This window comes from Hemitrygon akajei, chromosome 17 (genome assembly GCF_048418815.1).
Source record: "Hemitrygon akajei chromosome 17, sHemAka1.3, whole genome shotgun sequence".
Classification (NCBI taxonomy): Eukaryota; Metazoa; Chordata; class Chondrichthyes; order Myliobatiformes; family Dasyatidae; genus Hemitrygon; species Hemitrygon akajei.
The window spans coordinates 18,309,786-18,324,504 of NC_133140.1; the positions used below are offsets into that span (position 1 = coordinate 18,309,786).

Genomic DNA, 14,719 nt, shown 5'->3' on the forward strand with positions numbered 1-14,719 from the left:
ACTTCTTCACTCAGAGGGTTGTGAGAGTGTGGAATAAGCTATCAGCAAAAGTTGTGCATGAAAGCTTGATTTCAAAGTTTAAGAGAAGTTTGGATAGGTACATGGATGGTAGGGATATGGAGGTCTATGGTCCCGGTGCAGGTTGATGGGAGTAGGCAGTTTAGATGGTTTTAGCGTGGACAAGATGGGCTGAAGGGCATGTTTCTGTGCTGTACCTCTCATTGAATCTAAGTCCACTCTATTCATGCTCAACCACACAGGTTTCACCTAGTTAGTCTCAAATTGCCACAAGGCAGTAAATATTGGGTTAAAGTGATTCATTCTGAGCACCTCTGCCTCTTATTAATTCACTGTGTCAAGGCAACACTCATCATTAAAGATCCCCACCATCTGGGCCATGCCATCTTTTTGCAGCTACACATGTGCAGGAAGTATGGAAGCCTCAAGTCCCAACCAGCAGGTTCAAGTACAGCTACTTTCCTTAAATATTTGGTTCTTGAACCAACTGACACAACCCTAATTTGTAATTTAGTAAAACTACAGACATTTTGTAGTCCCTTTCTATTAAAATGGACTTTGATTTCTACTCTAATTGAGCTCTCTAATGTGAAAGTTGTATATAATTTATGTTTCTCTTGTGAATGCCATTTTTATGATGCCGTGTGCTGCTGCTGCCAGATTTTCATTGCAATCATGCAGACATGTACTTATGCAAATAGCAGTAAGCTTGTCTTCGACTTGGACCAACTGCACATTACCCAAAGGTCCTATTAAATGCAAATTCTTTATTACAAGGGCGCTCATTGCTTCTGCAGCATTACCTACCATTCAGGTTATCATGCACAGTTTTCATTTCAGAGTGTGCATGCTGGAAGACCTCTTCAATGGCCTGGTTCTTCTCATCTTCCATTGCCTGAAGTGCTGCAAGCATCTCCCCTCGTGCTTGCTCGAGCTCTGCCTCGTACATCATGATCTGCAGTTTAGAGGAAGTGTTACTGCCGGTCAGTTTGGTCTGGAACCCCTCAGGCAATACAAATCACAAGTGGTTTCAGTTAAAAGATCTAATGCAACTGCATTATTCTTCCCAGTGTTGTCAATGTTTACAACTGTTGGCAACAAGCAGAGATGGAATTCTATTAACAACAGGGAAGAGCGCTTGGACTTGCCTGAGCTTGAAGCTGGGCTGATGTTTGCCAAGAGTCTTGAAGCTGTTGTTCTTGCTCTGTCAGCAGTTGCCTCTGAATACTAATCTGTTCCTGAAGATAATGATTCCTGGACTGAGCTTCTTCTAAGTCCTGCTTCATCCTTGATGACTCAACTTCCATTTTTTTGGTCATATACTAGGCAATTTAACAATAAGGTTAATTAAATTAATTTCACCAAACCCAGAATCAGTAGCAGTTTTGAATCAATTACATCTCTCCACCCTAGCCACCCACTCAGAGATCACAGGAAGGCTAAAAGGCATCAGCCATAAATAAATCTCACCAACTGTTGAAGTCATGAAGATCTAAAGCAGTATACCTTCTTGCTTGGCAAACATTGAGAAAAATATTGAGACTCTCGAAAAGTTAACTTGCTGGTTGAGCCGGTAGTAAGGAAGGCAAATGCAATGTTGGCACTCATTTCAAGAGGACTAGAATGCAAAAGCAAGGATTTAAAGACAAGCAGTTTTGGGCTCCATATCTAAGAAAGGATGAGTGGCATTGGAGAGGATCAAAAGAAGGCTCCCGAGAATGATCCTGGGAATTAAAAGGTCAACATACAAGGCCCGTTTGTGGCTTTGGGTCTGTACTCACTTGAGTTTAGAAGAATGAGGGAGAATCTCATTGAAACCTATTGAAAGGGATTTATTGAGTGGGCATGGAGAGGACATTCCCAGTTTTGGGAGAGTCTAGGACCAGAGGATAGAATCAGAATACAAGGACGTCCTTTTAGAACAGAGATGAGGAGGAATTTCAGACTGTGGTAAATCTCTGGAATTCATTGCCACAGATGGCTGTGGAGGCCAATTCATTTAAAGCAGAGGTTGATAGGTTCTTAATTAGTCAGGGCATCAAGGATTACGGGGAGAAGGCAGGAAATGGGGTTGACAGGGATAATAAATCAGCCATGATGAAATGGTGAGCAGAGTTGATGGGCTCCTACGTCATATGTCTTATAAGTTAGAGTTGGTACGGAAGAGGAAGAACATGGAGAAGGAATTTTCCGATGGAAACACATCTTTAACTTACGGATCCAAGTCTGGATGAAATACGCTGATTAGATTACAGTCAGAATACATTACCGGCTGGGAGAAACAACAACAGTTTTAAGAAAAATAAACAATGAGGTTTGGGGAGGAGGAGGAGGACAACAAAGACAAAGCAAGAAGGAAAGTGATTTGGGGAACATACTCAGGAGAACTATGCTTAAAAGCATTAACACCTCACAGCTACAAAGACTTATTCTCAGATTTTAAAACGTATTATTCTGTTAAATGGAAGGCTCATAAGCCTTGACTCAAGTCTGGACAAGTTTGGGCATTGTTTTTTGGTTCCCCTCAGTCCTCATTGAAAGGCCAAATGAGACACTTATCCAGTGACACCAAACTTTGCAAATTGTGGTGGTGGTGGGGGGGGGGGGGGGGGGAGGTCCTCTGTGCCCACCAAATTGGTGGAAAACTCAGGGTCACAGGCAGTGTCCATGACTCAGGACTAGGAAGGAAAAAAGGAAATCTGCTCTGAAGGCCGGAATCATATTTTAAGATAAAATTAATGGATGTGTCATCTTACAGGTTTGGACGAAGCGTCTCAACTAAAAGCATCGTGTCATAGAACACTACAGCATAGAAACAGGCCCTTCAGCCCATCTAATCCATACAGAATTGTTATTCTGCCTAGCACCATTGACCTGCACCTGGCCCATGGCCTTCCATATCCCTCCCATCCATACAAGTCTAAACCTCTCTTAAATGTTGAAATCAAACCCACTTCCGCTGACATCTCATTCCATGCTCTCACTATCTTCTGAGTGAAGATTCCCCTCAGGTTCCCCTTACACATTTCAGCTTTCACCCTTAACCTTCACCTCTAGTTCTAGTTTCACCTAACTTCAGTGGAAAAAGCCTGCTTGCAGTAATCCTATTTATACCCTTCATTCTGTATACCTCTATCAAATCTCCCCTCATTCTCAAAAGCTCCAGGGAATAAATCCTAACCTATTCAACATTTCCCTTTAACTCAAATCCAGGCAATGTCTTTGTAAATTTTCTCTGCACTCCTTCAAGCTTATTGATACCTTTCCTGTACGTAGGTGACCAAAACTGCACACAATACTCCAAATTTGCCCTCACTGATGTCCTGTTCACCTTCAACCTAACTTCACAACTCCTGTACTCAGTACTCTGATTTATGAAGGCCAAAGTTCCAAAACTTTCTTTGTGACCCTATCTACACCCTATCTACCCGTGATGCCACTCTCAGGGAATTCACAGATGCCTCAATTCTATCGCACTCAACAGTGCCCTACTGTTTATTGTAAATCCTATCCTGGTTTGCCTCCCAAAGTGCAACATCTCACACTTGTCTCCATTAAGATCCATCTGCCATTTTACAGCCCATTTTTTCAGCTGGTCCAGGTCTTGCTGCAAGCTTTGACATCCTTCCTTGCTATCCACTATGCCCCCAATCTTTGTATCACCTACAAATTTGCTGATTTAGTTTACCACATCATCCAGATCATTAATATACATGACAAACAACAGACCCAGCATCAGTCTCTGTGATACACCACTAGTCAAAGGCCTCCAGTCACAGAGCCAAATGTCTACGAGCACTCTCTGGCTTCTCCCTCCAAACCAATATTGAATCCAATTTACTACCTCTTCTGGACCAACCTCCCATGTGGAACTTTGCCAAGGTCCATATAGTCAACATACACTACCTTCGCTTCATTGACTTCCTTGGTAACCTCCTCCAAAAACTCTATTGGTTAGACATGACCTACCAATGCCAAAACCATTGAGACTATCCCTAATCAGGCTCTGTTTATCCAAATATTTATATATTCCATCCCTAAAATTCCAATAATGTACCCACTACTGACTTCATCGCACTGGCCTACAATGCCCTGGCTGATTCTTAGAGTCTCTCTTGAACAATGGAACAACAATAGCTAACTTGCATTCCTCTGGCACCTATCCCATGTTTGCAGATGTTTTAAATTCCTCTTCCAAGCTCCCTACAATTTCTGCACAAGCCTCCCAGAACAGCTCGTCAGTCCCTGGACACTTATCCACCCTAATTTGCCACAAGACAGCAAGCACTTGCTCTTTTGCTATCCAGATATGGTCCATAGCTTACCTGGTGTTTAACTGCAGTTCTGTGGTCTCCCAAGAATATACAGATGTAGAAAACTTATTGGAGATCTTCCCCATCTCTTTCAGCATACTGTAGATAACCACTCTGATCTTCAAAATGACTAATTTTGTCCCTTGCTATCCTTATGCTCTTAATATATCTGTAGAAATCCCTGAAATTTTCCTTCACCTTGTCTGCTACAGCAACCTCATGCTTCCTTTTAGACCCCCTGATTTTTCTCTTCAATGCTCCCTTGCATTTCTGATATTCCTCACTTGGTCCTTGCTGCCTATACCTACTGTGCACCCCCTTCTTCTGAACCAGAGCCTCAATATTCCTCAAAAGCCAAGGTTCCCTAAACCTGTTATCCTTGCCTTTTATTCTTACAGGAACATATAAACTCTATACTCTCAATATTTCAGTTTGAAGGTCTCCCACTTACTAACAATCCTTCTGTCAGAAAACACCTGCCCCAATCCAAACCTGCCAGACCCTTTCCGATACCATCAAAAATTGGCCTTACTTCAATTTAGAATCTCAACCCGAGGGTAGTCCTATTCTTCTCCATAAACACCTTGAAACTAGGTGTAAAGTGTTCTCACACACACTTCTGTCACCTGCACTGTCTCGTTCCTAATAGGAGATCCAATATCATGCACCATCTAGTTGGAACTCCTATGTATTGATTAAGGAAACTCTTCTGAGCACAGTTGACAAACTCTGACACATCCAGTCCTTTCCATATTGACTGGAGACCCAGTCAACGAGAACAGTTAAAATCACCAACTATCACAAAACATTTTTTTTTCTGGAAACGGTCTGTTATCCCTCTACAAATTTGTTCCTCTAAATACTGCTGACTCTAGGAAGGTTTATATTATAATCCCATTAACGTGGTCATCCTTTTCTTACTCTTCAATTCCACCCATATACCCCCAGTAGGTGACCCCCCCCCCCCAAGTCTACCCTGTCTCAGCACTGCAGTGACATTTTCTCTGACAAGTACTTGCACCCCTGTCCCTTTAATATCTCCCACCATTGTGTCTAAAGCGCAGAACCCCAGAACACTAGATGCCAATCTTGTACCTCCAGCAACCACGTCTCACTAAGGGCTATAATGTCATAATTCCATATGCTGATCCATGCTCTAAGCTCATCTACCTTCCCTACAATACTCCTTGGAATAAAATAGATGCAACACAAAACATTAGTCCCACCGTGCTCAACGTTGCGGTTTGTGTCTTTGTACACAGGCAGCATCTACTTTCCCCACAAACACTCCACTAGCCACCCGTCACTCTGGTTCCCATATTGCTGGATCCTCCTGTCCATTTCCTTCTATGGTGGTTGCTGGCTCTCCAGTAGCACTTCGCTGGTCAAATATAGTTTAACCGGTAACTCTAATTTGACTACTTTTGGATAGTAAATATGCACATACTGTGTATGTGTGCTCGCGTGCGCACACACACCCACGTACCTCATAACTAACCCAAGAAGTTGGTATGTGACAGTTGAGGGGTTTGCTCTGCTAGTTTCTGAGCACACAGTATGTAACTAAGGTCTCCCTTTAAGTCAACATGAAAAATAAAACACACAGGAGAGCAAAGAAGTCATCTTTTGTGCATTTGCCAACTAGCATCTCTATATAGATTACTTGGTCATTTTCTCTTTGCTATTTATAGGAGATTTTTTTGCACGTAAACATGGATGCTGTTTTTTTTTAAAAATGTTGAGTATACTTCAAAGGAATGAAACACACTATAGGTTTTGGGGAAACAATATTACGAAACCTGCCATTAATCGATCTTCATATGAAAAAAGGATCTGGTGCTTGCCCAGCATATATGATGAATAAACTCTTCTCGGGCTTCCAGCCGGGTACAGCTATCAATTATAACTGACATTTCAGTGACAAACTCTGCTATCTTCATCAAGGATGATGCTAAGCATGTCTAGTCCAGTGGTATTTATACCCCCGTCATCCTCTAGTTTTATTTCAATGGCTTCCTTAACCAGATAGTCCTAAAAGCCATTGATGTGGCACAGTAGTTTTGTGTTGTCAAAGACAATCCTATGGCCATTGCAAATGTGAAGTTCTGCTACCACCGATTTCTCTGGGTAACCCAAGTAGATATACTTCCTGTGCTCCTTGAGGCGAATTTCCACCATGCCAATACACCAATACAATCAATACACCAGGCCAATTGTCTGGCCAATACACGCTGCTCCACATTGCACAGTTTCTGGAAGGATTGCCAGGAACCTGAAGAAGTAACGGATCCACAAACTTGTAAGGAAGCTCAAATCACAGTTTATGTGGGTCAAAGATAACCTGGGATCAGGTCGGCTGGTGTTAACAGGATTCCCTACAAATGCAGAGCAGCGTATATGGATTGGCTAGATGGAACACATGATGGAAACCCACATCAAGGAGCACAGGTGGTGTATCTGTGTAGGTTACCTGGAGAAATCGGTGGTAGCAAAACACTGCACTCAAAATGGCCGTAGGATTGACTTTGACGGCACAAAACTACAGTGCCATGCTAATGGCGTTTGGGACCATCTGGTGAAGGAAGCCTTTGAAATAAAATTGAGGAAAATAATTTTAACAAAAGATAAAGATCTCACTCCAAGAATTGGAATTCAATAGTAAACAATGTGGAAGAGTGGAAAGCTGATTGGATGAGGACCAACCAATCAGGAACAGATGATGGGGGTATCAATACCACCAGATTAGACATACTCAGGCAACACCCCTGATGAAGATGGTGGAATTCGTCATCGAACCGTCAGTTATAAATGATACCTGTACCCATTGGAAGCCTGAAAAGAGTTTATTGATCCTCATATGTTCACTTCCTGTAAAAATCTGGTTAAGGAAAAAAGGAATCACAAAGATCTGTATTACATAGAGTGGATTAGAATGAGGGAGTCCTTGCTGAAGCAGACAAGATCCTGAGTATACAAGGGTAGATGTCAAGATGTCTCCATCAGTGGGAAAATCTCAGTCCATTCTGTTACCTACTAAGCACAACCTATTCAGTCCTGGTCCCTTCACCTATCCCCGAGCACAACCACAGTTCAGGTAAAGACTTTGGTGCATGTTGAGTTTTCTCTTTAATCTAGGTCTAACAATATCGCAATCCAGTAGTATAAAATAAGTCCATCAACCTAATGGCTCTGCATAACTGCCTTGCTGGTTGGCAGTGCAATCACTTTTACCTTTACTCCTGGTGTGGACTGCTTGGCCAGAGCTAGATGGCAGTCCCTTATGCGCTTATTCAGCCTCTCTTCCCTCTCAGCTCTGTCCTGAAGGACATCTTTGAGGTGTTGTTCCAGTTCTGACAGCAGTCGGGTCTTTTCTTGCAACTCTAACTGTAAGACTGTCATTTGCTTCAGTAACCGAGAGTTTTCCTATGACAGGGAAGAGAACACGAGATCTTTTCATCATCCAGCAGCAAAAAGATCTGACTTGCAAACCTGATCAGTATCAGGGGAAGGCTTTCTTCTCTGCTCACCCTCTGATGAAAATGAAGCCCATTCTGATTTTGAGTCACAGAACACAGAAACAGACCCTTTAGTCTAACCTGTTACATATTGAATATTTCAGCAATAATTGAGTAATATTGTAAGTATATTGAGTGATTAAGCATTGTCTACATAATTCTTTACAGGTTAAATGAAAAAGTATTTGAATGGCATATGTCATCATGCCACTATGTTTTAAGCGCACACCTCACCAAAGTAAAATAACGAAGTACAGACACATTATCCACAGCTCCATGTTTATCTTTTGACTAGTTTTATGTTTTGGAGTTACAAAACAGATCCCCATCCACGATCCAACCATGACGTCCATTTGAGCTTGTCCACATTTGCCCTGTGAGCCTCTAAACTGTTTCTATCCATGTATCTGCCTTTTAGACATCATAATTGTGCTGGCATCTACAGGTTCTTCTGGTGGCTTGTTCCATATACCCACACCCACTGTGTGAAACCTATGCCATCTGACTTCAGACTCACCTATCTTTGGGAAAAAAAGACTTGCCATCCATCCTATCTACGTCCCTCGTGATTGTATATACCTTTATATGGTTACCCTTCAGCCTCCTAGGCTACTGGGAACAAAAGTCACTGCCTATCCTTCTTCTAGCTCCAGCCCTTGAGCCCTGGTGAAGGTCCTTCCTGACTGTTTAAAATTTCAGCCACTACCCACAAACAATTGCGAACCACCAGATAGTATCAAGTAAGAACAGCTTGAAGAAAGAGCCGACTTATTGAAAGGATTAGGCGTGGGAGGATCCTTGTCAGATTTTACTTGGTGCAGTGCCAGGTTTTGGATTAATGCTTTACTATGTTCCTTCATGACACCCCAGACCTTTACCTCTACTTTTGTGGGATAATATTTAACTAATGAATCAATTTTGAAAAGCCATTTCAGTCCCAGGTACTGAAGCCGTCATTCTCCAGTTAAGGAGATTCCCCAGAAAGCTAGTTGGAACTGCTGTTCAGAGAACGTTGCCCTTGACCTTGGTAAAGGCTGTAAGCAGCAAGGTATTTGGGAATGAGTGAAGAGAAATCTCTTTGGAATTAGCCATCTCCAAGGGCTGTAGATTTAAAGTCAAGAGGAACCTGGGCAAGGGGAGAGGGTGGGGGAGAAGTAGAGATGATGCAGAGGTTCAGAGGGAACAATATCAAATTGTCATAGTGTATGAACTGCTGCTCTCAGTTCTGGCTGTCCTGTGTGTCAAGCCAGAATCCCTCTGTCAACACTACCAGAGCCTCGTTCCAGCTCTCCTGCCCCGTCCTCGTTCTGGGGAGAGGCCCAGCTTCATGCTGAAATCGCACCAATTCCACTGCAAATTCTCCTCATCACACCCAACTGTGCTGTGGGAGTCCTTCAGGTGGTGTACCACACTCATGTCAAAGGGCAAGGATGAAATGAAACAAAAGAACCCTGTTAAATTAGCAGGTTTCAGTGTTCCCCTGGATAAACCTAATGCCCTAGGGCTAGTCTGAAAGTGTTTCCAGCGCAAAAGCACAGTTAAGTCTTTCTGCAACAGAAAGACTTTAGGACTAATCCGAACTGTTTGAAGAAAAGGCCAGCAGCACTAGCCCTGACCTCCAGTGAATTACCTGTGACTCATTGCTGGCACCTACATCTCAAGTCCAGTAGCCATGAGTTCAGGTCCTGTTTCAGCCACTAAGGGAGCGTGGTGATTCAGATGAGATGTTCTACGCTCGTTCCACCTTCTCTCTCAGTGAGGTACAAATCAGCTCAAAGCACCAATAAAAGGTCTAGAGATCTCTGCAGCATCCAAACTAACAGATCTCCCTTAACCAACATCACTGAAGCTGACCGCTTTCTAGTTGATCTTACACAATATTCCTGGGAATTCTGTGCATGCAACATTCCTGTTACACCAGTGCCCTCGCGCTCCAAAGTAAACTGGCTGATGTGGTGTTTTCGCTTACCTTGCTGTGCTCACAGTCAGTGCAGGGGGGAAGGGAGGCCCGCAGCTGCTGGAACCGGAGCTGGCTGCCATTTAGCTCCTGCTTCAGTCGATCATTTTCCTGCACCAAGATCTCCAAGTGTTTCTCCAGGTCAGTTGTACCCTGACGGACAGAGGCAAGGACAGTCGGTCATGGTTACCACAAGCACCAGAACAGCACATGTCCAGCTGGCTACCTGGAACAATTCCTTCAGTTTCTGCAAATGGCTGTGCATCTTCACTTCCTGAGACAAGCCTGGGGATTACACATGCAACCATCTCATGCTTTCAAGAGGAAAAAAGGTGGAATTGTCAGTGGAGACCACGGAGGCTGGGATTCAATACTGTGAGCAGAGGCACCTGACTTCCCAGCATCACTGCCCAGTACCGAGACAGACCCAGACAAGCACGGTGTAAAGGGCATGCTCTCAAAGCCGAATACACATCAGTCAGTACTGGGCCAAAGCCCACGCTTCACTATCTCTGCGTCGGGGTAAATGAGGGGGCGCAGCAGATTAGTGATCTTGCTTGACCAGGCCCATCAAGACACGCAAATGTATCACCACTCTCTTCAGAAACCCTTCCTTGGGAGTACCTTTGCCAGAGGTGTGGCAGAGCACCAAGAAAATACCTCAACAACAATCAGGGACGAGTAACAGAACTTGGCTATGCATGGGTGTCCTCCACCATTAAAGAACTGAAGTCTTTAAACATTTGCATGCAGTGCCAGAATACCTGAGATTGTGCAGTGCCGCCCAGCCCCTGCTGTTTGGGCTCAGCTGTGTTCGGTTCCTCCTCCAGCCTCACTTTGTCCTCCTGCAGACAGCTGATCATTTCGATGAGTTTGTTTGGGTCACTCGAGGGGATTCTTCTGCTGGACTGGAAAAGACAGGAGCTCCCCCCACAACCTGGCGAGAGACAGGTGGCAGGTTTGTCTACAGTCGGGTCCAATATTCTGACTCAACGTGGACTTGGATTTCTGAAGAACCCCCCACAAGTTTGAGAACCATGCAGAAGGTGAATCTGAGTCACTGGTGTATAAATTTAACATGCTGTTGCACGCTCCAAACAGTCAAAAGAAAATTGTTGTAAAGTCTGGAACAACAATCAGAAAACACTGGAAGCATGGCGCAGGATACATCTACAGAAAACAAATTAGACCCTTCCTCAGAACTCAAAATATGAGAACACAACTGCTAACGTTGCGCCTGACACCTTTCTGCTGGATGATAAAACTGGTAAACACGTGTGGAAGATCCTGAAGTAGATGGGTATTGTATGACTGCAGAATACTGTGTTACAGTGCTGCTTCCATCTCTCTTTACCCCAACCAAAATGATTCAGGAGCAGGGAACACTTCAGCTTGCTAACGACACAAATTAGGCAAGTTGTGGGAAGGACTGTAAAGGACAGCGCAGAAAACTTTTATTGCACAAGATAGTTCAGTGCATTAAATTGTAAACATGTACTTTTCACTAGCTGATCACAAAATGGCTTCAGCACTCATCGTGTTTGCATTCAGTCTTAATCCCAACCAAACAAGTCATATTCAAATACCTGTTAACTCCTTACCACATTGAGAAATTTCACTTTGCAGCTTGGGTGTGCTTATTTGCCCCATCCACAGCGAAACATCAAAACAGTGAAATGCACCAATGGCCACAGTTGGAGAACCGCGCTCGGGGCACCCGCAACGTCGCCATGCTTCTGACACGCCCACAGTTTACTAACCCTAACCCGCACGCCTTTGGAAGGTGGGAGGAAGCTGAAGCTCCTGGGTGAAACCCACACGGTCACACAGGGAGAGAGTACAAACTTACGGACAGCGGCAGGCATCAAACCCTGATCGGTGGGCTGTAGAGCAACAGCACTAACCACTACACTACCACGCCACCCATACAAATAGGCAGACCTCCATACAAATGCCCTTTAAAAGCTTTTCCAATTACACAAAAACCCCATCCCAAATGCAGTGCCAACCAATTGATGCCAAGTTAAAAAAAATTTGAAACATTAGGGAGGGGCACTGTAAATTGCTAGAGCAGCATAAATCCAGATCAGATATCCAAAGTCATTTGTAAACATGGAAAAAAAATTACTTCTCATCAGCATTTGTACTTGTAGGGATTAGTGTACTGAAAGCCTTAACTCACACCCTTTCTTGTCTATATTCTTGCCAAATACTATTACCTCACTCCTAATCCACATTAAATGATCTTATACTTAAAATTATTTTCTGGATTTTTTTTTTTAAAACACAGAAATTCCCACCCGTTGCTGAATCACCAGCTTTGTGTTGTCACCATGATGTCAGCATCATGGGAAGAGGCTGAGCGGGAAACACAAATGGATGCAGGGCTACAAATGCATCAACTTCAGTCTTTGTCAAACAAAATAATGCCCATTTACTTATTTTTCGTGACTTTCAATAACACAACTTATCCTGCCACCAAGCACCACACCCACCTCCAGAGCAGCCATTCTCTGAAACCATTCAAAATTAACTCACTCAGTTCAGTCTGTCAAAGCATAATTTTTCCCACAATTTCATATTCCTTTTTAAAAACACAATTTAAAGCCTTACATACTTAATTACTTGACCCTTAAATTGTCTTTTAGCCCATTTAAACTTCTGAACTACACTAGGCCACTTTACTAGGTACACCCTTACACCTGCCTGTTAATGCAAACATCTAATCAGCCAATCATGTGGCAGCAACTCAATGCATAAAAGCCTGCAGATGTGGTCAAGAGGTTCAGTTGTTCAGGCCAAACATCAGAATGGAGATGACTTGGACTGTGGAATGATTGTTGGTGTCAGATGGGGTGGTTTGAGTATCTCAAACTGCTGATCTGAGATTTTCATACACAACAGTCTCTAGAGTTTACAGAGAATAGTGTGAAAACAAAAAAAAACATCCATTCAGTGGCATTTCTGTGGATGAAAATGCCTTGCTAACGAGAAAGTTCTGTACAGTCAGAGTCTTTTTCCAGGGCTGAATTGGGCACGAGAGGCAATAGCTTTAAGGTGCTTGGAAGTAGGTATAGAGGAGATGTCAGGGGTAAGTTTTTTATGCAGAGAGTGGTGAGTGTGTGGAATGGGCTGCCGGTGGCAGTGGTGGAGGTGGAAACTTTTAAGAGACTCCTGGATGGCTACATGAAGCTCAGAAAAATAGAGGGCTATGGGTAAGCCGAGTTAGTTCTAAGGTAGGGGCATGTTCGGCACAGCTTTGTGAGCCTTCTACGTTTCTGTGTTCTTCTAAAGGTCAGAGGAGAATGGCCAGACTGATTCAAGCTGACAGGAATGTGACAGTAACTCCAATAAAGATGTACTACAGCAGTGGTGTGCAGAGGAGCATCTCTGAATGCACAACATGTCAAACCTTGGTGTGGGTGGGCTACAGCAGCAGAAGACTGTGGACATACCCTCAGTGGTCACTTTATTAGGTAGAAAATGTACCCAACAAAGTGGTCACTGAGTAGATTTTGCACATGGGCTAGGCTTTTGTTTCCCTTTGAAATTTCAATTTACCTTTTAACCTCTATCTAATGAACCCAATTGTTTGATGTTTTGCTTCAACTGAAACGGATTACCTAGAACACCGTCCCTCACATAAATCAGCACATCTACAGTTGCTCTCTTGATCTGCTTGTTGAGTGATTAATGGTGTCAGAGCCCTTAGTCAATCTTTGTCTCCCTCACTACAAGTCCAGCATTCCCACATTTAAAGCCAAGGTTCTCTAGTTTAACCTGAAGTTCAAAACCCCAACTGTCCTCCCAGTTACTTGCTCCACTACAATTCCAAGAACTAAATCATGCGACTGACTGGGACTCGGGTAGTTCACGATGAACCTAAAAGAAGCTTCTCTATTTTAACCACACGTCCAATCTAAAAAGCGATTAAAAAAAAAATCACCCAATATCCCTGCCAGTCAAATTACTTCCACTGGCCCCAATGTCTCCAAATCCCATTTTCCTTCGCTCACACCTGTACCTCAGGATGTCACTGGCTACAATACAACAGATTAATACAATACAACAGCAACGTTTTTCCCCTAAATCCCAGCACTCCACTTGCAATATGTTCTCTATGGGCAAAGATCAGGGTGATGTAGTGATGTGGTCAGGAATGCACACAGGGTAACTGGCCCACCTATATTCTTGCCCATGCATCACTCCTTGCCAGTGTTTCCAGTGCTGACACTTGTACCTGTTACAATAGCTTTCCCTGAAGCCTCCCCATCTGCAGTTAAACATAGAAAACCTACAGCACAATACAGGCCCTTCAGCCCACAAAGTTGTGTCGAACATGTCCCTACCTTAGAAATTACTAGGCTTACCTATAGCCCTCTATTTTACTAAGTTCCATGTACCTATCTAAAAGTCTCTTAAAACACCCTATCGTAACAATCCAGACAACTGTGAGGTGATGCATTTTGGAATGACAAAACAGAAGACTGAGTACAGGAGTACAGGATGAGTACACTCATCCATACTTAAGAGTGTGGATGAACAAAGGGACCTTGGGGTTTAAATCCATACATCTCTCAAGGTCGTTGCGCAGGTTGATAGGGTAGTTAAGAAGGCCTATGGGATGCTAGGCTTCATTAACAGGGGGATTGAGTTCAAGAGTAGAGAGATCATGTTGCAACTCTACAAATCTCTGGTGAGACCGCACTTAGAGTATTGTGTTCAATTCTGGTCACCTCATTATAGGAAGGATGTGGAAGCTATGGAGAGGGTGCAGAGGAGATTTACCAGGATGTTGCCTGATTTGGAGAACAAGTCATATAAAGCAAGGTTAGCAGAGCTGGGACTTTTCTCTTTGGAGTGTAGAAGACTGAGAGGGGACTTGATAGAGGTCTACAAGATTATGAGAGGGATAG

General features: G+C 43.4%; 1 protein-coding gene across 6 annotated transcripts in view; it reads right to left on the reverse strand.

The window, feature by feature from the left end:
* The window catches only part of kifc3 (kinesin family member C3), a 76,650-nt gene that overhangs the window by 27,480 nt on the left and 34,451 nt on the right, over positions 1-14,719 (reverse strand). For 4 of the 6 annotated variants that reach the window (XR_012101872.1, XM_073069730.1, XM_073069727.1 and 1 more), the window contains 4 exons: positions 9,816-9,956; positions 7,563-7,754; positions 1,172-1,340; positions 826-978 (listed from right to left, as the gene is read on the reverse strand). Coding sequence is in view for 5 of the 6 variants with exons in the window: in XM_073069730.1 (XP_072925831.1) it covers positions 826-978; positions 1,172-1,340; positions 7,563-7,754; positions 9,816-9,956 (655 nt within the window). In the remaining variant the exon portion in view is untranslated. Of the gene's footprint in view, positions 1-825; positions 979-1,171; positions 1,341-7,562; positions 7,755-9,815; positions 9,957-10,567; positions 10,741-14,719 lie in introns of all 6 variants that reach the window. The other 2 variants (XM_073069729.1, XM_073069731.1) reach the window with 2 other exon arrangements.